The 23,438-nt window shown below is 37.2% G+C and overlaps 4 protein-coding genes across 8 annotated transcripts in view; 2 read left to right on the top strand and 2 right to left on the bottom strand.

The window, feature by feature from the left end:
• Positions 1-258: 258 nt before the first annotated feature.
• LOC123696075 (ubiquitin carboxyl-terminal hydrolase 30 homolog) lies at positions 259-11,600 on the top strand. The gene is made up of 9 exons (XM_045642079.1): positions 259-682; positions 917-1,089; positions 1,460-1,613; positions 2,019-2,188; positions 7,233-7,320; positions 7,689-7,819; positions 8,468-8,599; positions 8,917-9,131; positions 10,002-11,600. Exons 1-9 carry the CDS (start codon positions 412-414, stop codon positions 10,123-10,125), a joined length of 1,458 nt encoding a protein of 485 aa, XP_045498035.1. The 5' UTR covers positions 259-411; the 3' UTR covers positions 10,126-11,600.
• A 1,646-nt stretch (positions 11,601-13,246) lies between these two features.
• On the bottom strand, positions 13,247-14,215 carry LOC123696076 (eukaryotic translation initiation factor 6). The gene has a single exon (XM_045642080.1). It carries the CDS (start codon positions 14,117-14,119, stop codon positions 13,382-13,384), a length of 738 nt encoding a protein of 245 aa, XP_045498036.1. The 5' UTR covers positions 14,120-14,215; the 3' UTR covers positions 13,247-13,381.
• Positions 14,216-14,440: 225 nt separating this feature from the next.
• Positions 14,441-20,398, top strand: LOC123696129 (E3 ubiquitin-protein ligase MARCHF2-like). 2 transcript variants are annotated; one of them, XM_045642163.1, is made up of 7 exons: positions 14,441-14,740; positions 14,825-14,938; positions 15,504-15,606; positions 17,189-17,340; positions 17,834-18,060; positions 19,109-19,329; positions 19,744-20,398. In XM_045642163.1, exons 1-7 carry the CDS (start codon positions 14,552-14,554, stop codon positions 19,989-19,991), a joined length of 1,254 nt encoding a protein of 417 aa, XP_045498119.1. In that variant the 5' UTR covers positions 14,441-14,551; the 3' UTR covers positions 19,992-20,398. The 2 variants fall into 2 exon arrangements, with proteins under 2 accessions (XP_045498119.1, XP_045498118.1); XM_045642162.1 differs by having other exon boundaries at positions 17,183-17,340.
• LOC123696127 (titin) overlaps positions 20,394-23,438 on the bottom strand; it is a 73,044-nt gene continuing 69,999 nt past the window's right edge. For 2 of the 4 annotated variants that reach the window (XM_045642159.1, XM_045642158.1), the window contains 3 exons: positions 23,248-23,386; positions 21,741-21,892; positions 20,394-21,379 (listed from right to left, as the gene is read on the bottom strand). In XM_045642159.1, coding sequence (XP_045498115.1) covers positions 21,256-21,379; positions 21,741-21,892; positions 23,248-23,386 — 415 coding nt within the window. In that variant the 3' untranslated portion in view covers positions 20,394-21,255. Of the gene's footprint in view, positions 21,380-21,740; positions 21,893-23,247; positions 23,387-23,438 lie in introns of those variants that run through there. The other 2 variants (XM_045642160.1, XM_045642161.1) reach the window with 2 other exon arrangements.

Genomic DNA, 23,438 nt, shown 5'->3' with positions numbered 1-23,438 from the left:
AAACTCTTGTCAGGCTACATGCACTTTTGATTTTATTACGATTGTTCAGATAGATCTCCTTCATTTTTCTCATAATATTAAAATTTATTCAAAGTATTATATATATTCAAACTGAAACAAAGATTGAGAATTATTTGGAAAATACGGTATCCATGAAATTGATTACATTTAAAGGTTGTCCAAAAGACTCGACTCCATTCATGGGTTTGTCATGTGCAATGACAGTTTAAATCTATTGATATTTTTAAAGTGTCAAAAGTGATAAATAAAAAAATATCACGAGTATCGAAAAAAGAAGAAGAATAGCGCTGTTACATCTAGGATATTATTTAATTTAGCTTTATGTTATCTAATAACATCTGTAATGGCTGTATGAATAGGAAGATATTCAAGTATTCTTAAGTTAGAACAATGGACGGCGGTGATAGAATTTTGGTTGCTGCTGGGCTTACGGCCGCGGTTGTTGTGGGGGCCTTCGTGCTGTGGGGTCCCGGAGGAGCACCCAAGGTCCGTAAGCGGAGAGGTCAGATCGCGGGGCTCCAAAATCTAGGACGAACATGTTTTTTAAACACCCTTTTACAAGCACTGGCGGCTTGCCCTACTTTTATAGATTGGTTAAGAAAATACGCGAAAGCTGATGGCCATAACAGTATGATAACTACGTTGTACACTGTTATTGAAGGTACTTATTTTAAAAGTGTTTGCTTTCTAAATTTCATTGCTTTTCATGTTATTATAATATAACTTTCCATAAGTAAATATTGTCACTTATATTGATTACATAAATATGTACCTATTTCATATTAAAATCTGCTATCACATTATTTGTATAGTCGAAATATTCACCTCACTACTTTAACAAATTAATGACACATTTTTTGTAACAAAAATAATGAACAAGTATAAAATAATCCAGTTGTAAATGGCACCCACGAGTCCGCTCGCGGCACCCCCGTGTGCCCGCTGGGAGTGCTACAAGCTCTCAGAGCAGCGGGCTGGGTGGTGCCCGCCGACCAGCAGGACGCACATGAGCTGCTGCATGTGCTGCTCACTTGCATTGAGGAGGAAATTACTGCTATGGCTAAGAAGGTATTTATTTATTTGCTTTGAAAATATAGATGAATATTGAAAGTGTAGATTATAAAATAAATTTTGTGTATTTGTGCCTGTGTTATATTCAATAACTTTTGAATGCCTCTTGTGATGTCTTTCCAGTAAATAAATCTGTTTGGAGCTAAAATCCAAAACCTTGCTTATTTCAAGTAGTTTTAATGCAAGTAAATTGATTCCTATTTGTTAAAAGACGCTAAACTTGTGTCGTAAATTTTTCAGTTATTCTCTCTAAATTTTATGCTTTGACAAAGTGAACATTTCATATCCTTCTTTTCTTTAAGCTTTTTGTCAGCTTGTTTCATTGATGTTTTATTATTGGAATTATATAATCTTTCCATCATTACAGCCAGGCTGTCTCTCGGACGCGCTCGGGCTTGGCGGCGGCAAGGCGTGGTCCGCGCTTGCTTCGCCCGCGTCGCCGCCGTCCGGGTCCTTTGCGCTTCGCCCCGCGCGACCCTCGTCTGCTGCACCACCCACTGAACCGGATTTAGCTGATTCAGGTGATAAATTATGATATGAATGATAACTCTGGTTGGTTCATATTATGTAGATGTTTTGCATTCACAAACTAAGTTTGGTATGGAAATTAGACATACATATTATGTTGTTATGTTTTGATTTTAATTATATACTTTCTTTTAGTATTTTACGAAAAACTAATTACCTAAAAATTAACAATAATTTGATGTGTTATTATAAAGCATTCAAATTCTTAATAAATGAGAATTTTTTTAATGAAGAAAATAAATTCGACCACAAGGCGGGATTCGAACCCGCGTCCTTCGACTTATTCCCCAGTTCCAGGTATCCCCAGTTCGTATTCTTTAAAAATTTCTCATTAACAATAATTTCAAAAGGTTTAAAACTGTTACAATTTAACACTAATCAGTATCGTTTGTTCACAGAGGAGCCGGGTCTAGAACCGCCGCCGCTCCGCAAGGGCGTGTCCCGCTCGTTCTGCCACCTGAGCAGCGTGGGGCGGCGCTGGGCCTGCGCCCCCGCGCGCCCCGCGCCCGCGCTGCCCTTCCGCGGGACGCTCGCCACGCGCACGCACTGCACTGTGTGCTCCACTAAGGTACCACTTGTACCACTATACTACAATTGTTCCATAACATTTATTTTTTTTTTTTTTTTTTTTTTTTTTTTTCATTTTATCTGCAATCAGCGGTTTTCGCTATGAGCGGATGTGTTGTCAGGCAAGGTTTGGCATTTAGAGCGAGCCCTCCAGTGAGGACAACTTCTCTTCAAGTAAGTAGTAAAGCTAGATTATATCTTTTCTTTTCAGTCGATTGTGGTAGGACTTTTTTATCAGTTGGCTAGCTAGTTTGTTCGGGTGTTTCTCCAGTCTGGCAACATAAGACTTTGTATGTGTATTAATTTCCTCTTTTATGGAACATATGTTAGTGTGGCTATGAATTTCAGCATTAGTAGTAAACCAGGGGGCATTGCTGAGAGTTCGCAGTATAGTATTTTGCTGTCGTTGCAGTAGCGAGATAGATGAATTACTGGCACTACCCCATAGTTGAATGCCGTATGTCCAAATAGGTTTTATTACACTTTTATATATCAGTAGTTTGTTGTCCAGTGACAGGCGACTTTTCCGGCCCAGTATCCAGTACAAGCTGCGGTAGCGAATGTTTATTTCTTCTCTTTTTGCTTTGATGTGGTAGTTCCAGGTCAAACGTCGATCCAAGTGTAGCCCGAGGTAGCGGACTCTGTCAGTGTGTGGTAGTGTAGAATCTTTAAGCTTTACAGGCGGGCAATCTTCTTTTCGAAGCGTAAAGGTGACGTGTACCGATTTTGAGGGGCTCGGTTTAATTTTCCACCTCTCCATCCAGTCCGTGATCGCGTTGAGACCTTTTTGTAGATTTTTTGATGCAATTGCCGGATCCTTACTACTTGCTAGTATTGCTGTGTCATCAGCGAATGTTGCTGTAGTAACGTTTTCAGTAAGCGGTAAGTCAGCTGTAAAAAGTGTGTATAGTACTGGTCCAAGCACTGAACCTTGTGGCACACCTGCTCTGATGCTGTAGATGTTTGATGTCTTTCCACTTTCCAGAATTTGAAAGCGACGTTCACTAAGATAGGATTTTATAAGTGGATAAAAGCTGTGAGGTAGATTTTTCCTTAATTTGTATAGCAAACCTTCGTGCCATACTTTGTCAAAAGCTTGCTGGATATCCAAAAACACCGATGAACAGTATTCCCTTTCTTCTAGTGACTTCCGGACTCTTTCAACTACTCTATGAACTTGTTCAATAGTGGAATGTTCCTGTCTGAAGCCAAATTGATGATCTGGAATAGCATTGTTCACTGTAAGGCAGGTAAGCATTCTGGATAACAAAATCTTTTCGAAAACTTTTGACAGTATCGGTAATAGGCTAATGGGTCTATATGATGATACTTCATTAGCCGGTTTGCCAGGCTTATGTATCATCTGGATGTTTGATAATTTCCAGACATTAGGAAAATGTTGAACCCTTATAATTCCATTATAAAGGACTGTCAGGAATACTATAACCTTGCGGGGCATCTGCTTTAAAATTTCCTTGGTTATAAGATCTAAACCAGGCGCTTTTTTTTCTTTAAGATCTTTTATCTTCCTCCATACTTCGGCGGTAGTTACTGGTTTTGGCGGGAGAGACATTTGCATATCCTCTTTGAGGGCATTAATGATTTCTTCGTCGTGTCCAGTGGATGTCTCTTTGTTGGGACGGAAAACTTTTTCTAGATGTTCGGCAAAGCAGGTTGCTTTTTCCTCTGGTGTCCTCGCCCAGCCTTGCGTTCCTTTTATTGGCGGTTTAGCATTCTGTGGACGGTCATAATTTTTTGTAAACTTCCAGAGCGAGTAATTCGTCGAGGCATTTGCAGTCAGCGATTGGAGTTGTGTTTCGAGAGTTTTATTTCGCCAGTTATGAAGCATATCTTTCAGTTTTCTCGCCTCTCTGTTGAATTTTGTTTTATCTGTACTCAACCTGCTGTCGTGCCAGATGCGCCTTGCTCTTCTTTTATTTACTATAGCCCTTTTTATATCGCGAGGATAATTATCAGGTATTTTTAAGGTCCTACTTTCTAGAGTGTTTAGGATACAGGCTTTTTGAATAAGCGATGTTACATATTTTGTAGATTCTTCTATATCATCGGGCGTCTTCAGGGAAACTTTCAGGTCAATATTGTTATTCAGATATTCTCTTACGGAATCCCAATCTGTAGTTTTATTATGAAGTGTCTTTATGTTTTCTTCTTCTATTAGTAGGGTGCTAGCTGTTAGTAGAACTGGAGTATGATCGGAAGAACCATCGTAGCAAGATTCTATTTTAAAGTAATATGTTGACATACCCTTTGCAATGAAAAAGTCGAGTAGATCCGGGATTTTATTCTTATCTGAAGGCCAATACGTTGGCTCGCAAGTAGAAATGACACGCATGTTATTATTGTCTATACAAGTTTTAAGTTGCCTGCCCCTTGTAGTTGTTAACCGTGATCCCCAGTGAATGTTCTTTGCATTCCAATCGCCTCCTGTAATAAAGCGACTTCCTAGACTGCTGAAGAATTCGGAGAACATTTCACAGCTAATTTTATGTCTTGGAGGGCAATATACCGCCGAGACTTTGATATAGCCGGTCCTATCTTCTATAGCTATTGTAGTAGCTTGGATGTAGTCGGTTTTAAATTCTGGTAAGATATGATGTTTAACTGTCTTTCTCACAACAATTGCAGACCCAGCGTGGCCAGTTCCGTCGGGGTGGAGTGTAACATAGCATTGATATTTATTAAATTTTATGTTTGAAGCTGAGGTACAGTGTGCTTCAGATACCAGCAGTAAGTCTAAATTATGTTCGTTAAGAATCAGTTCAATTTCATTTCTATTAGGCGCTAAACCATTTGTGTTCCAGGTGGCTAGCTTCAAAGCTGTCATTTTGACATTTTTTCAACTAGCTTTGTTATGAGTACAATTAGATTACTCATTTGTTGTAAGATTTGATCGAACTTTTCGTTTTGTTTTATAACTATTTGTTCAAGTAGAGAGTTATCCGCTTGCTTTGTTTCAGTCTTCTGTTCATTATTCTTCTGTCTTAGTATATCTGAGTAGAGAGTATTTTTCTTCGGATTTTTCATTTCTATATTAGTATTATTATTATCTATGATTATATTATTTTCAGATGGAGTTTTAAAATCTTTTTTGTAATGCGAGTTAAGTTTGTTATTGGTTCTTCTGGCAAGGATCTCTTTGTAGATTTCACATCCTTTATAGTTAGCTGGATGTGGTCCGTTGCAGAGAGCACAAGTTGCCGGCATATTTCTATCATGTTTTTTACACTCGGATGTTTTGTGTGGTTCTCCACATTTAACACACCTGTACGGGCGCATGCAGTAATTTTTAGAGTGTCCGTATTGCTGGCATCTGTGACACTGTACAATCGATCGTCTTTTCCTTGGGTCTTCTATAACAACGGATTGGTGATATATAAATTTTAGCTCTTTAACAATTTTATTATTAGGTCCAGGAGCAATGTTTACGAAAAATGTTGAGGTTGGTTTTTTTTCAGGTCCATATTTTGCGTTAATTATCTCGCCTACAACTGTGTTTCCAGTAGATTCTATTTCCTCTTTAATAGCACTAATAGGTGTTGTGGGATGTAGATTTCGAATGACTACTCTAAAGTTTCTTTGATCTTTTCTGTTAAAAGTATGACCAATTATTCCATTTTCTCTTATTAGTGTTATTATTTTTTTATAGATTTCAACATTTATGCAGTTAATTCTTAACTGATTTCTGCTAATATTTTTAAGAGAGAATTGATTTTTTTCAGCAACACTTTCAAGGAGTTCTGTTAATCGATTAACATCATCAATTCCGTACAGTATAATAGGTGGTGGTTTGCTGGGTTTTCTGTAATTATCGTCCGAATCATTTTCTTCTGCCAAATCCAGGGGGAGAACACTGAATCGGTTAGTTGTCTTAATTTCTGGGGATGGTGAATTTGATAGCTTTTTTCTTTTAGGGTTACGTGCTTGAGGTATTCTTTGCCAGGGTGGTGGTAATACTGTTTCCGTGTTTTCCGCTGGATAATTTTGTTCAACACTCAAGTTATCATCAGGATTTTGATTAGTTAAGTCAATTGATTGTTTTGCAGTAGGCACATTACCTAACGAGTTACTGCGTGGTCTCTGAATAAAAAGGCTCGGATGAAAGGCCTGCTGCACGAGTTTCTTGTTACCAGTAGCATTTGCTGTCGCAGGAACCTGGTGACCCATTCCTGTGCAGTTATCAATCAAAGGTGCTGGCAAAACTGTGCCCCCCCCAGAATACGAGGGGCTGCCCGAGGATTGCTCGGGGAGGGATTCTCCGGATGTACCGGTACCCTCCTGGGGTAGTTTGTTTTTTAATTTTGCCTCCATCTTCCTTCACGCCTCTCCTCTAAGTTTGCAGAATGCCTGCCGGTTAGTCCCGCCAGCCACTATCTTGTACTGGGCCCTTTTGGCGCACGTCGTCCTTATCGTCCCCAGCCAAGTACTGAGAGCACTGCTCACATACCACTCTCAGGAGTATTTATTTCAGCTCTCCAACCTAGGTTTTTATAACGGAGTTAACCTTCTCCGGCCTTGTGGTCCGCGGAGGATTCTCCTCTACCCTATGGATGAACCAATTTGTCCAACCACAGGGCGTTCCCCTATCCGCCACCTGGGGACGCGGCCTCTAGGGAATAAGGCTACCCCGAGGCCATAACATGATACTAAAACCGTTCTATACCGTAATAATAATACCGCTCTATACCACAGCCATTCTATACCACTATACCCGTTCTATAGTAGCATACCACTACCGTTCTATACCATAATACCACCACTGTTCCATGCCATTGTATTTTATACTAATATTATAAAGCTGAAGAGTTTGTTTATTTGAACACGCTAATCTCAGGAATTCTGGTCCGACTTGAAAAATTATTTAGATAGCCCATTTATCGAGGAAGGTTAAAGGCCCCATTATATATGTTAAAGGGCCTATCATCACCCTAAGACCAAGCAATGCAGGTGAAACCGCAGGGCACAGCTAGTGAGTGATCAATGTTAAACATAAACGCTTATTTAACTTTCTTTCTTTTTTATTTCAGAGTCCAATCAGATACGACAAGTTCGACAGCATCTCTCTGTCAATGAGCAACGCAAGCACGGGTGTGTCCGGCTCATATAGTTTAGCTGGTGAGTCACTTACTTATGTATAAGGTGAAATATACATTTTGCCATTGAGTTATATGATTAAAAAACAATAATATTTTTAAAAACGTTGAAATAAATTATAAAGAAGTAATGAATAAACCAAATATTTTTTTTATAATTGACCATTCAGAATAATTGACTTTAGTATACATATTGATACACTATGGTTGTTACCACAGTAATTGATGAGCTTAAAGTATAGATATATAAAAAAATAATGATAATAATCCGTCAAAAAGTGTTTATTTAAATAAACTCCACACACATGCTAAACGATAGTTAATGTGGAAAAAAACAGCTAAAAATCCATTTAAACATGTTAAAAATCCCCTCATTTTCTACCAAACCAGGTCTTCTCCGAGCATTTACCTCCCCGGAGATAGTTAGCGGGCTGCGCTGCGGCAAGTGTTGCCCCGAGGCGGCGGCCGACACGCCGGAGCACGCCTACACCAAGCATATACGCACGCTTAGCTTTGGGAAGGTAATATACATAATAGATCAAAAGTGAGATTAAATTGATTGTTGTAAATGTCAATTAATTGTTGGATATTTTGTATTGGCTTATCCATACTAATATTATAAATGCGAAAGTAACTCTGTCTGTCTGTCTGTTACTCAATCACGCCTTAACTACTGAACCAATTTGCATGAAATTTGGTATAGAGATATTTTGATACCCGAGAAAGGACATAGGATAGGTTTTATCCCGGAAATCCTACGGGAACGGGTTTTTCTTCGAAAACGCGGACGAAGCCGCGGGCGGATAGCTAGTTTCCTATATTTTAAATAATTACTTCTGTTTGTAAACTTTCTTTGTCATGTGTACTTATTCCGACATTTTGGCATATTTCCATTTTATTTCTTAATAGCTTTCCGCCCGCGGATTTGCCGGCGTTCTCAAAGAAAAACCCGCATAGTTCCCGTTCCTATGGTATTTCCGGGATAAAACCTATCCTATGTGTTAATCCAAGTTACCTTCTATATGTGTGCTAAATTTCATTGTAATCAGTTCAGCAGTATTTGCGTGAAAGAGTAACAAACATACACACACATATCCATCCTCACAAACTTTTTCATTTATAATATTATTAGTAGGTAGGATTATAAGTGTTATGTTTTTCCACGTCAGTTACCCGCGTGCCTGTGCCTGCACGTGTCGCGCGTGGAGTGGCGCGGCGGCGGGCTCAGCAAGCGCGGCGAGTTCGTCGCCTTCCCCGAGACGCTCTGCATGGCGCCCTATAGCACGCTGCCGCCCAAACAGGTCGGTACAAATGTTTTTTTTTTTTTTTTTTGGTGGGTAGATATGAATTTTGGGTCGTAAAGTAACATTTTTTGGTTGATAGGTATGAAAATTTACTATATACTTTATAATTTTTTATTAGGTGTTTATTGTATCATACAATGTTACTTATGATTTATTGAGAGAAATATTTGTAGTTGAGACCCTTAGTTTTAGTAAGTAAAGATTTATTACAGTTATTATTACTTTGGAACATACATATGTCTTAATTGTTCATTTTTTTTCTGATTTAATAAACCTCTGTTACCCAAATAGCTAATAATTTAGTTTTAATGCAGTCGGAAGGGCGGCCGCTAGTGGAGGGTCGCGTGCGCAGCGGGCTGGCGCTGCTGAACGCGAGCGGCGGGGCTGCGGGTGGCGGGGCGGGGGGAGCGGGGGGTGCGGCCGGGGAACGGGCGCAGTACTCGCTGGCGGCGGTTGTGGTGCACGTGGGCGGCCCGCGCTCCGGACACTTCGCCACCTACCGCCGCGGCAACGGGTTTGAGAGCAAACGGTGAGTGGGGGGCGAGGTTATACAAATAATTAAAAAAATAATAAACATATCACTGTCATATAACACCCCCCTACTATTCTACATCACATGCCACTGCTTTTATATATACATACCACTGCCGTTCTATACCATATACCACGGCCGTTCTATACCATATACCACTGCTGTTCTATACCACATACCACGGCCGTTCTATACCATATACCACGGCCGTTCTATACCATATACCACTGCTGTTCTATACCACATACCACGGCCGTTCTATACCATATACCACGGCCGTTCTATACCATATACCACTGCTGTTCTATACCACATACCACGGCCGTGCTATACCATATACCACGGCCGTTCTATACCATATACCACTGCTGTTCTATACCACATACCACGGCCGTTCTATACCATATACCACTGCTGTTCTATACCACATACCACTGCTGTTCTATACCACATACTACTGCTGTTCTATACCACATACTACTGCTGTTCTATACCACATACTACTGCTGTTCTATACCACATACTACTGCTGTTCTATACCACATACCACTGCTGTTCTATACCACATACCACTGCTGTTCTATACCACATACTACTGCTGTTCTATACCACATACTACTGCTGTTCTATACCACATACTACTGCTGTTCTATACCACATACCACTGCTGTTCTATACCACATACCACTGCTGTTCTATACCACATACTACTGCTGTTCTATACCACATACTACTGCTGTTCTATACCACATACTACTATTGCATAACTAAAGCGAATGTGGATTACCTACAAAACATAATTTTTTATTTATTCATATCTATAGGTGTACTAAAAATCTCTTTTATAACATGAAATATCTCCTCCAGATGGTGGTACACATCAGACACACTCGTACACGAGGTATCCCTACAGGAAGTGCTCCGATGTTCAGCCTACCTGCTGTTCTACGAGAGGCTATCCGAACCTAGCACTTATAACACGCACTTTTGAATCGAAAATGCCTGGATATTGAGGAAAAATGCTTGTACTCGATTTGGTAAGGAAGCTGGTTTCCGTGGAACACGTTTTGTGATGAAAAGTACAGACAGGTGTTATATTTGTGAATTATAGATTCTTAAAATGGCTTGTACCTTTAAATAAAAATTAAATCAAAAATAATAAAAATCAGTAAATGTTTTCGAATCATTCGGTACTACAAAAAAATATTGGCTATTGGCCCGGCTGTTGTAATATTGATGATGTATAATTTCTTAGCTTTTAGAAAAAGTTTTGACTGGTGTTCATATTGTATGTTCTTGGGTACAAATGATGTACCTGATTCTTTGACACATATAGTTATCTCGCTCTAACGCTGCGTTAGAGCAAGACGGCATCATTCTACGCTTTCGCTTATAAAAGCATCTTTTATATATTTTGTATTACCTCCAATATTTAATGTACTTAAATTGTACTTTTTGTTTGTAACTGAAGTTTTATTTTGACGTATTTTGTAAGCCTTTAAAATATTTACTTGGTGTTTAAATGTAATAGTTGTATGTTTTAATTGTTGACTGAAGGATGATGTGCCATGATGAAAAATTATGTGATAAACTTATAAATACATTTTTTGGTGTGGTAACACTTGTTTTTTGCGCCTGATGTCTCTTGCGCTTTTGGCTGGTCTCCGGCAAGATTAGCCACCATGAAGAAAACTCAGCTGGGACTTTTGAAAATTCTAAATAAGTATGAATATTTGTTATCGTTGAAAAAGCCGAAAACTGTACTGCTTTCAATGTAAATAAATATTAAAAATTAAATGTGCCTGTTAAGGTTAAATCACATCAAAGGGTATTTGTTCATCGTAAAAATATTCCTGATCTGATTATATACTATACTATATAAAAGTATTGATTAACAAAAACATATTCATATAATATCCTAATATGTATAAAGAAAAAGACAAATACATCATGAAAAATACAATTTAAAAACAATAAAAAATAATTGAAATATTTATATAAAATATGGTTTTGTAAATCAATAATTTGTTCTGTAAATACGCACATTTCAGCAATTACTAGTCGTAATCGTTTAATATTTGCCTTCCCAGGTTGTCTTTACCCTATTTAATATGCCGGCCATTTTGGCGCGAAATGAAGTCTTTTAGCTGTGAAATATGAATTGTAATTGTAAATATATTTCAAGATTTTTAATAAACATAATTCGTGTGAAACTAGCTTATAGAAGAAGCCTTGGGTATGTATTTATTCAATAGTCCTTACGATTGTAACTTTGCATTTCGAATCTGTGCATTTTTAGCACTAAATTTTCTATAGATTTCACCCTCTATTTTCCTACACTCTTTGATAAATTTATCCATGTTTGATCCAGCTAGAATCGTTAATGTAGATAGGGATTTGTGTGGGAAGTTTAACCTTGAATAAATATATATATCTTATTCTCAACTTTGTATGTATATTTTTCTTTGGAAAGTGAAACAATTTGCTCATTTTCGACAAAGTATTGAGTAACCGTTGGTTTGAAATCCACTTCTGTTACTCAATAACTAATATTTAAATACGACGAGGTTGTTTAAAGTGCATTTTTTAATAACATGACTTTGATGTATGTATTTTTAATTATTTAGCTTCTAGTTTTGCCAAAAATCATAATCATTTTCTTACTTTAAGTATGACTATAGGTATTTTTTAATTCGTCGCAAAGATACAATGGTTTTGCTCGAACATAGCCGTCCTTGTTTTTGTGTATTTTGTTTTACATTTAAGCTTTTACAAGAATGTAGACTGAGGCTACTACATAGTTCATTCTTGTAACATTTATATCTATGTATTTAAATACGTCACAGTTAGAATAACTGCATTATTATTTTATTAACATTTCCATTCGAAAGTCTATGTTTTGGCGGGAAAATATACCTTGCTTATCTGAGGTTCCCGGTTATGGCTATGAATTATAAAAAAAAGTTATGAATGTCGTACGAGATACTTTGATTGGTGCTGATATTATTCAAAATTCTCGATCATAGTTTATTTTCTATCATAGATGTTAATTCAAATTTCTGCATAAATTAGATTTTTAGAGTACTTGAGTATTCAGTTGTATGTAATTATTTAATAGTAGAAGTTTAAGATCATTAATTTATACAAAAGTAAAGATGTAGCACACACATATTAAATTTTTTATGTTCATGCTTTTAGAAATTTTGTTGAAGAATACTTTTGAACGATTTTTTAACTGTAAACATGTTATAACAGTTTTGAAAAGTGGTCTGTAGAAAAATAGTTTAATTGTGTTCCTATTTTGTTGTGTGAATGAACTTCCAGACAAATGATGTGTGATGTAGATAGAAGTTTTAAATGTGAATTGATGAAAGTGATATTATCGTTGGTGACAAGTGGTCAATAAGCTTGTGATAAAATTGTATGACTCGTCTCAATGTATATTATTGTTGTATAGTATATCATTTTATAATTCTGTATGTTTATTGATATTGTATCATTCACTTGAAATAATTAATATATACAAGCAAATGTGGAAATGTATGTGCTATTTATGCTTATGTTTTTCCCAGTTTTTCCTTAAGAATTTGAATTATAAAAGGTTATAATATTATGTACTATATACTTTTATGCTATTTGCATAGCAAGCATTTTGTATGTTTTGTAATCTGTAGATTTTGCTATGTATGTTGACTATATTATTATGTATGTGTTTAGTTAAATAAAGCATAACTAATATCATTGGAAATGAACCAAATGACAATGTATCACTTTCATTTATTCAATGTTAATGTTTATAAATAAATTATGTTTAAAATAAATTTTCTGTTTTATTCTGTACAAGGCATATTATGTGGATAAATATTTTCTATATTGCCCCTTAAAAGGAAATAGAAAAATAACGAGACAACTTTATATGGCAGTAACCTGTTACACAATGTTGACCCAGAATATAACGCAAACTCACAATTAAAAAAATATATATATGCTCATATTAAATAATAATTAGATTGTCCTTTAACATTTAATGTCTTTGATATACATATAAATTTTGCCTTTAATATAAACAAAAAACATCTGGTAAACAATATTATGAAATACAAAAACAAAAATGGCTTAAAAAATTTATTGATAAGTTCTTGCTTTTTATTATCTGTTCAACAGAAATTTTACATCTGTTCTGTGTCAAACTTATATAAATCACTTGGATTAAATTTTACATAGCCTAAGTACAGTGTTATTTAATGTTATGACATACTGTCAATCAGAGAGGCACGCATGGTGGATGTGATTGCAGTTGGTTTAGCATCGTTCAGCTTGAATACACTCTCAATAACTGATATTTCTGTTGAAGTAGTGTCCATACCACAGAAGGCACTCCAATCGTTGACAACAAGACCTGCGGCAACCACATCACTACCCCTGTTCACTGTGCCCGCAACCAATGGCACTTGCAATAGGGATGAGAGCTCATCTTGATCTTGTATTGTAGTTTTGGGGTGCACTAGCCCACCTCGGTTGCTCAATGCTGTGTAAGACCCTACTAAAACGTTCCCAGCAACTGTCTGTCTGAAAACCTCCACATCTAATGTGTCTGCGAGTATTTCTTCTGTATCTTTGTCGAGATCTGGATGCACCAATGCGACATAGTCGTTGCAAGCGATGACGTTCCCGAGGGCACTTAATCTCTCTTCTACTCGTTGCACTTTAACACTGTCTGGTAAACTGTTGCGGATGTGCTGTAATTCTGTGTCTGTAGTTGACGCTGGTACGAGCAATCCATTTTTATTCGCAACTGTCATTCGCCCAATAATTCGGCAGCCTGCGATACTCACGTGCACGACAGGCACTGTGTCTGCTAATTCTGCTTCAAAAACACTGTAAAAATTCTCCGAACCTCCGATTGCGACGAGACAGTACGAATTGGTTAATTTACTAAAAACTCCCACCTCATTATTGTTTTCGAATTGTACACGAACCGCCATGACTGTTTTACTGGTAGGTATTTCGTTTATTGTGTTGTTTTTAGATATTTCACAAGTTGATTCAATCTTCACGTGGAGAGAAAAAGTAAAACACGATCAATGGACAATGCGCCGCCAAATGTCATTATATACGTACTTTTGACAAGCTGTGAGCAGGCTGTCAAATTGCCGCCACATTGCGCAATCGGATGCGTTCCGAAGTTCCGAGTATATTTAAAACAACTGCTAAGTTCTGCTAAGAATTGTGACGTAATAAAAAATATCATGAAATTTTCAAATAGGTAGGTGTTATCTTGGGTGTAATATTGGAAACGTCATCCATTCAATATTGTCATAAAACAATGATCATCAATGATCATGAATAAATATCAAAATCTCAAGTAAAGTTTTTAAATCCTCAATCCAATACAATGTCTCCAAAGCGAGAGAAAAATGCGTAGATTCGTTAATTTGAATTGCCTAATAGAGTCCAATGACGCACCAATTTTCCCTATTGATGCAATACAAAACCTAAGGCAAGCAGTTCTGGCACCAATAAAATACAAACCGAATATTGAACAAACGCTACAAAGAGCGAATTTCAAATTTCACAGAACTTGTAGCTATTCCAGTTTAATCAGGGTAAGTAGACCGTATAGGATAGGAATCCAATCAAAATTCAACCTACATAAAAATGCTTTAAAAATGATCAATTGTTTTATTCAGGAATGTAACGTAACCGAAGGTCAAACATTGCTAATATTTTGGGGAAGCAGGAGTTCCGATAGCAGAGTCACCATAAGCATGTCTGCATCCAGCTGTTCATCAGTGCATATTCCTGTTAGTACAAAATAAAAGAAGTTGTATTTTTAATAAAAAAAAAAATAAAAAAATTACTCGGGGTCTGACCACTTCATTAATCATGGTATAAGATTGGTAGAGTCAAGCTATTATAGAGTCTGGTAGAGTCAACTGGAACCCAGGTTGCATTTTATAAAGGTGCTTATTAATGTGAAACTTTTATTACATCGTCTCAAACTTTTTGGTCTGTGTAGCGCATGTCGCGTGACGATACGTACGATAATTAACGTACAAATACGATAATTTTTAGTTATGTCTATCTATAGTGTGAAAAAAAGTTTCACTTTTACCGTGGTTTCATAAAACCACACAACATTTTTACTTAAATAAATCAGTTGCCTAATTAAAATACCAAATATGAGAACCTGACTAGGTTCTCATATTTGGTTTGGTATGAGACCTACATAATGAATGAGTCATTTTAATTTACGTTATGTTTATGCTCTACGCGCTCTACCCTAGAGCCAGCACTGTCTATTTTAATTATTTGACTATTTGAGTGAAAGTGGGATTGAACTTGTTCCTTATTAATATTTGTAAATAGCCAAGCGCACACAATCATGGCACCCAGCGCGACAAAGACCTGCGGACCACGGCGCAGCAGACTGACATTAGCTGCAGATACTCGCCAGGTGTTTCCTCCCCAGGTGATTGTAATTTGTATTGTAGCTCTTCTTTTTTTAAAGATCTTGTTGTTAGGAAACAACAGAAATGAAGCGCGATAGAAATCGAGCTTCATTACTGTTGTTTCTTAAAATGCAATTAATGTAGAGCGTACCTACAATTACCTACACCATGTTGTTGGCTATATAAGTAATTTAGACTTATTGCTGAATTGGCTGCTCCAACAATATGAGATATCAGTCAGTGCTAGGATTTGATACAATATTTTAAGAGAATTTAATTTTGACTCAGGCTTGCTTAATTGAATTACGTAACAACACATTACACAATTAGGTTTTATCTCTGAAGTAGTAAAACAATGTTGTTTATAAATAAATTATGCGTCATCCTGCTGATATCATAATGTTTACAAATACATATTAATACCCTCCTGATTTCTCTCTACCTAAAACGAGCTTATATTTTGGCCAAATAGGCCAAATAGGCGCTAACGTGGATACACGGGACAATATTATGAAAAAGTTAGTGACACAGAAGGCTTTGATACGCATCTCCTCAAAGTAATGGGACGGACTTTCCATTTAGTGGGTTGTGGTTTCACAATATTATTTTTTAATATATTACTGTTAATAATAATTAGTTATTTGAAATGCGTGATAAAAGCAACTTATGCCTCAGTAACTATTATGGTGATCGAAATACTATTAATATTTAAATCATCGTTACACTAATCTTGTTCGTGGTTTATCAATGGTCATTTTGCATTAAAAAGCGTCAAAATAAAATAAACAAACATATTATCTGCAAAAATATGTACTCAAATACAAATTCATATAAAAGTTTACTGTAATAAGATTACGTAATATTAGTATTTCATAATATAATTATTTATCTTGCATCTGATGAATTACGACTACAAATTCTTCGAAAACTGCATGGACACACACGAAAATATAATTATGTTTAAAAAATTTTTTTATTCCCTATTATCAATAATTAATATCGTAGATTATGTAGTTACAAACATTGCTAAGAACTACCGAAAGGACTAGTTTTCAAATGAAATAAAACGCATCGAAATCAGTCCATCCGTTTGAGAGCTAGGACGTCAAAGTCATAACACCTCTATTAATTATTGTAAAATAAAAAGGGTATAGGTACCTACTTTATATTCCTTACGCTTTAATATATATTTAATAGTAAACAGATATTATGATAATCATCTTTATTAATATTAATACACTAGATTTCCGCCCGCGGCTTCGCCCGCGTTTGCAAAGGAAAACCCGCATAGTTCCCGTTCCCGTGGGATTTCCGGGATAAAAACTATCCTATGTGTTAATCCAAGTTACCCTCTATATGTGTGCTAAATTTCATTGTAATCGGTTTAGTAGTTTTTACGTGAAAGATAACAAACATCCATACATCCATAGTCCATACAAACTTTCGTATTTATAATATTAGTAGGATAGTAGGATTATCCAAAAAGATAACGATTTTTTAAGTTTTTTTCTATAGAATATTGCATACTCGATACTAATTATTTAATGAGCAAAACAAGGTGGACCTAATTTTGAGTACAGAATAATATAATAACAGTGTTAGCGAATCTGTCGGACATCCAAGACTCGCAAGTGCTGCGCGAGCGCATCGCCGACTCGCTGACGTTCTCGTCGCCCGCGTCGTCCATCCTGCAGCCCACGGCGCGGTCCATGTCCATACTCGGCTCGGTCTGCGCGCTGTTGCTGAAGAAACAGGTATCTTATGAATGATAGATAAGAGTGTTATTACTCATTGATTGTTATTGTATTGTACTTTGTAAAAGCAATTGTGTACCTAAGTGTAAATTGAACAATGTGTGATTGCGTAATAATTGTTAAGGAGATAGATTGATCAATGCTGTTTTTCTTTTATTAATTAGGTTTGCCTTAGTTTAAATGCAAAACGGCTCAACCGATTTTGATAATTTTTTAACATAATGATAGATTAGACTAACTTGAAACTTAATTTTTTATGTGGGTACGGCTTAATTTTTTTTTTATATTTTATTAACAAAATACATTAAGTACGACTGTCTCTATACTCAAGTGTTAGGATTTCAAGATATTATAACATTAACACTTGAATTATCGATCACCAACGTTATATTCCGTTCATATTAAAATAACATTACAATATTGTACAAGAATCTGTTTTTATTATTTCTCATTTTCACTATAACACCTATTATTATAATGACAATCGCCAAAGGGCTCAGACGCTAAAGAGGTATCGAGCGTGACCGCCAGCATCCGTTCCGACAACATCTGCCGCATCTGTTTCGGCGGCAGCTCAGCGGAGCGGCTGGTGCGGCCGTGCTCGTGCCGCGGCACCATCGCCGCCGTGCACCGCTCCTGCCTCGAGCGGTGGCTGCTGCAAGCCGCCACGTCACACTGCGAGCTGTGCAGGCATCATTATGTCGTGACTAGGAGTCATAAGTTAGTTTTGGTCGTGTGTTTATAGGTTTTTTAGAAATAGCTGTGCCGTGTCGTAAGTTAGTTTGATTCGGTTTATATGAAAATAAGTTTCTATAGTTGTGTTGGCGTCACTATATTGTGGTGACAAGGAGTCACAAGTTTTGGCAGCATAGCTTAGTTTTTAGAAATTGTTATGCCGCGGCCGGTGTCGTTAGCTAGTTTGGCTCTAAGTTCTATAGTTGTTTTAGCATCACTATGTGGTGACTAGGAGTTCTATGTTAGTTTGGTTTGTGTGTCAGTAAGGTAAATTAGTTTCTAGAAATAGGTTTAATAAATATTTGAGAACCATCAAATCAAAAATTTTTATCCTTGTTATCTCTGTTAGCTACCACAATCGAGACTTTCGTACACGAAATTATTCGGTGTCTCATCAAAATAAAGCTACAAACGGAAAATCAGCTTGATAGTAGTCACTTGCAAAAATGGGCGATGTATTCTGAACTATAGTTGTGTTGTGGATGCGGGAGTTGATATCAGTGGTGTGGGAGTCGTAAGTTAGTTGGTTTGATTTGTGTATAAATGGGATAAATTAGTTTTTAGAAAAAGTTGTGCAGGCAAGATACATTTCTAAACGTAATAAATATTTCCTTTCTTTATGATTTATTTAAATTGCACTAGTATTGTCTTTGTCAACGTAGGAACCTTATGTGTTCTAATATCTATACCTACTTAGCTCTAATGTATACCTACATAGGTAGGTATTTATACGATGCAACTAAGAATAAGCTTGATTCTACGTCAATATGTGAAATTGTGTCCTTTTAATTGAGTTAAGGAATAAGGAGGAAAAATAAAACAAACCGTTATATTTGTTCAAAATATTTATTGTTTGTCCCATTACAATATTACATAATGTATACGTTTTTAAATGTATATTGTGCGATTGTTATTATAAGAGCTTGCGATGTGTACTATCGGATGGTCCGTGGTCGTGGGTACGTTTATTACTACAACTGCTCGTTGTCAGATGGTCGTGGGCGCGGTAATTACTATAACAGCTTATTGTCAGATGGTCGTGGGCGCGGTCGGTAGTGGAGTGGGCGCGTTCCGGTCGTGGTCGTGCACTAGCAGCAGACGCATGGCGCGGCGCAGCTCTGGGAGCAGCATCGGTGCTGGGCACAGCACGCGCACTGCATGCGTGTGACGCGGCGCTGCAGGTGGGCGCGAGACGCGGTGGCGGTGCCGCACTAGCTGCGAATTTGTTCTCGTCGCTGCTTATAGGGGTTATAGGTTGGTTTTGTTACATTTTTTAATGTGTTTATATGACTTTGTTGTGTATGATATAAGATATGTGTGTTGTATTTATAGTGTGTAAGGGTTTGTTTTTAGATTTATTTTATTAAAATAAATGTTCCAGTGCATTTTTCATCCCTTAATTATTCAGTGAATAACCGTAGTACTTAAAAATATCTTGCAACTTTACTGTTATGTAAAAAAAAATAGTTGTAGCTTGTATATTAATTAATTTCAGTTTTAGCGAAGAAAATGGAAACTTAACTACTTATAAGTTTGTTTGTGTATTTTACGTTAGTCGAAAAAAATATCATATTGACTGTGCTCGCTCATAAAACACCCATTGATTATCTCATCATATTTAGATAACATAGCATTGTAATAGTATCCAAAGATTGTCATCTCCCGTAGGTGCACTCAACGGCCTGCTAACCACGTGGATGCTGCTCAAGATCCAGGAGCACCAGATGTCGTGGCGCACGTGGCGCGACAGCACGCTCCACGTGCACGTGTCACTCGCCGAGCCCACGCCCACGCCCACTCCCAGCGCGAGCTCGCTGGCCACGGTCGTGGGCGCGACGGACGTGACCACGGAGCGCGCGACCAACGTGGCTGACCCGTTCATGGTCGCGCTGCCGTTTGGGTTCGCGGACCCTTGATTGTTCAGCTTTTATGCAGTTATTTTATATGCACATATTTTTTATAGACTTTTTTATATTTCTACAAACGAACTTGGACTTTATTGAGTATTTTCTTACACTTAGATATTCTTTCAGTGCCTTATTTGGAATTATAAATTAATTTAACTTTCAAATACGATAAAAGTGGGGTAGTTTCCAAAAGGTTCATTAAAATATTTATCCTAGTAACAATGACTAGATCCCCAAGAACTTTTAATTGTATTTTATTATTTATAATTCAGTCTGAAAATAAGTTCTAAAAGTATAAGTGCAGACAATATGTCACAGGCGTTCATAATTTTCATAATATCAACGTGTACATGTATTTTTCTGCTAACAACTGTATTGATCAGGAGACAATGTTAAATAAAACGCATAAAATAAATTGTTAATCTTTTATTTCTATCATATTATAAATTAATAACAATGGTCAATTAAATAAAGGCGATTACATCAAGCGTCTAATAATTATGTCAGATAAATAGTTAATGTTAATAAAATATAATAAATCGTAGAAAAAATGGCGGATGCGACTATCTTATGTGTCGTAATAAGTTATGAAGATCCAGCCACAGTTCGCGCACAACTATGACCTAAATAATTGAACGTTAGTCTTAAGGGCTAATATAAAAAAATCACATACATCTTGAGATTTATTACAATAAATAGGAGGACTATCGATGCTATGAATCGAAAATGCTACTTCGGAAATTAGATGCAGCATTTTCGTTTTGTAACATAGAAATAAACGAGACAGCGCGTGGAGAAACGGCGTTCTGGGCGGACGCTGACGGATAAACAGTTAACAAACAAACGACAAACAATCTGACAAACAAAAACAATCAACAACAATCGCTCTTTGGACTCTGCTTACCGATAACAAATTTTGTGACATTCGACTAACCACGCTTGAGCGTGTGGACGGAACCAGCTATTTTATAAACCATCTAAGTATCAAGATCATTCAGTATCTCGAAGTATATAACAGTAACATAAATATATGAAACGCAGTTCATTTTAAACTTAGTTCTAAACATTAATCGAATAGCAATAATCTACTGAACAGTCTTGATACTTTCACAAAGTGGTGGACACACGACACCACGGGGCTTATCTAAAATAGCGAGTTCGTCCAATACTAGTTTTACCACTATCCTTGCAACTCTGCTATTGGTCAATTTTCTTGGGCATAATATCCACCAATAGCAAGGCTGATTAACGTTAGCACAGGTTAGTGGTAGAGCTAGTGCTCGTCCTTGAAGCGGCGGTAGATGGACTGCACGTAGGTGAAGACGCACTTCCAGTCGGGTTTGCGCATCGCCACCATGTCGTCCACGTCCAGGAGAGGGTAGATGCCCGCCTTCTCACTGTTGGGAATAGAAATTAAACAATTATTCATTTGATTGTGATGTGATCAAAAATATCTGACCATTAGAAACTGTAAACTGTATTTTATGTTACTGGAAAAAATATGTTTTAAATAGTAAGATAAAAAATAGGATAGACCAAAGATGCCAGTTCCTATGCTTATAAACTTAAACATATTCATTCATAGCTCTTTCTATCTACCCTTAAATAGATCTTTCAACACTAAATTCCAAGAAAGAATGCAATATACTAGAAATTATAAATATGTTTAAAAACAATTGAATTTCCACACTAATATCGAAGAATACTGATCGATCTCTTGTGAACCATTGAAAACAATGCTGAACAAATGGAACTCACTCAGCAACTTTGAAGGCGAGCGTGAAGTTGTGGCGCCGCTTGTCGGGCGACAGCGCGGAGTAGTCGAAGGCGTCGGGCAGGAAGTGGTGCAGCAGCGCGCAGAACGCCAGCCCGTCCGACCAGCTCGTAGAGAAGTTCTCCAGCTTCACATTCTGCATTATGCGCCAACGTTAGCGGGGCTTTGGGGGGTTGGTTAGGGGATAAACGGAAAATCGTACTTGAAGCTAACGTTAGGAATATTTTAGGTTCCAAAATTGTTTGTGTCATGTAATGTAAATTTTGTAGTAAGGGTAGATAATGCAAGTTTGTGTCTCAAATATTATATTTACATAGGTATATCTGAGACTTTTTTGACGTTCAACAATTAATTATGTAAGTAAGTTGTACGTTAAAAATTTTTACAGATGTTTTCAATTTTTAGTGTATATTAAGAACAGTGAAATTCTAAATTTCGTAATAGGTACAGGACAAAATTTTTAAATACTACTTAGCTGATTTTCCGTTTATCAAAAAAAAAAAAAAGAAAATTGTAAGATTGCAAGTGACCGTATCCATTTGAAATTGCAAGAACATTGAAAAGTTTGGTTTGAAGTATTGACAAATATTAATTAAAAAATTAAAAAAAAAAAAAAAATTCCAAGATTGTTATAGACATTCTTAGTGCAATTTACACGTGAAATTAAACACACATTGAAATTAATATTTAAGAAATAGAAATATACATATAGGTACTCATTTGTGCAAAGATCTGTATCTCGGCCGAGCACATGCCATCTGTCTCTAATGTTTATCCCACTTTTTCATAATTTTGTCGATCAAGACAGGTTAAACGGTAAAGCATGTGATCGATACTCATTTGAGAATTCTGTTTTAAAATTTTACTCATCAATAATTTATTATTTTACATATTATTTCACTTCTTTAAAAAACACACAGTCATGCAAAACACCATCCGTCTGATACCTACCTAGGTATTTCCGGGGTCATTAAAACCATGCGGTCAGTTAGTTATTTCCATTTTAAAACTGTCACACTAACCGCGTTTAATATGGGTTCTGTTTATGTGCGTTTTAATGAGTGTTTAAGTTAACCAAAGTGATACAATTTGGTAATAGATGATGATACATTTATAATATACATATATACAGAGGTAGGAAGCGAACGTATAAGCGTGTATGATCGGCTGTGAGCTCCGTGTTACGTGCGAGTGTCCGCATGCGTTGCGCGTCGACCGGTCACTCCCCCCCCCCCCCCCCCCCCCCGCCCCGCCCGAGCCATATCCACGAGCGACAGAGTTGCGTGTCTCCAATCATTAAACCAGGGATTAAAACAACACCAATCACGTCAATATATACACTTGAATTAGTCATCCTTTACTTTCATTCGCTCATAATTTAGACTGCCCCGTCTCAAGCAACAACACAAGTACTACTCGTCACTGTGAAGCCCAGCGAGCCCAGTGCTGCACATGGCCGTTCCCGTTAACAAGCGACAGTTGCGTGAGTACCTCGTAGTCCCGGGTCTTGTCGCGACACCACTGCAGCAAGCGCTCTTTTATAGTGACAGCGCTGAGCTGCAGCGCGGGGTCCGTGAACTTGAAGTAGGGCTGCGACGGAGAGCCCGGGCTCTGCGGCGTCTTGGGCGAGCTACAACCGGCCAAGGCAGTCGCGATTAGTCGCGAGTCGCGGGGCACAACTA

This window comes from Colias croceus, chromosome 12 (genome assembly GCF_905220415.1).
Source record: "Colias croceus chromosome 12, ilColCroc2.1".
Lineage (NCBI taxonomy): Eukaryota > Metazoa > Arthropoda > Insecta > Lepidoptera > Pieridae > Colias > Colias croceus.
The sequence above is the reverse complement of the archived record's forward strand: the minus strand, read 5'-3'. Positions and strand labels throughout refer to the sequence as shown.

What these genes read in the sequence shown, in the direction of transcription:
- LOC123696075 (XM_045642079.1), top strand. Translation starts at nt 412, where the DNA reads ATGGACGGCGGTGATAGAATTTTGGTTGCTGCTGGGCTTACGGCCGCG. An exon ending in TTACTGCTATGGCTAAGAAG is followed by an intron (nt 1,090 to 1,459) that starts GTATTTATTTAT and finishes CCATCATTACAG; the next exon opens with CCAGGCTGTCTCTCGGACGC. An exon ending in ACCGGATTTAGCTGATTCAG is followed by an intron (nt 1,614 to 2,018) that starts GTGATAAATTAT and finishes GTTTGTTCACAG; the next exon opens with AGGAGCCGGGTCTAGAACCG.
- LOC123696076 (XM_045642080.1), bottom strand. Translation starts at nt 14,119, where the DNA reads ATGGCGGTTCGTGTACAATTCGAAAACAATAATGAGGTGGGAGTTTTT.
- LOC123696129 (XM_045642162.1), top strand. Translation starts at nt 14,552, where the DNA reads ATGCGTAGATTCGTTAATTTGAATTGCCTAATAGAGTCCAATGACGCA. An exon ending in GTTCATCAGTGCATATTCCT is followed by an intron (nt 14,939 to 15,503) that starts GTTAGTACAAAA and finishes ATTTGTAAATAG; the next exon opens with CCAAGCGCACACAATCATGG. An exon ending in GCTGCTTATAGGGGTTATAG is followed by an intron (nt 19,330 to 19,743) that starts GTTGGTTTTGTT and finishes CATCTCCCGTAG; the next exon opens with GTGCACTCAACGGCCTGCTA.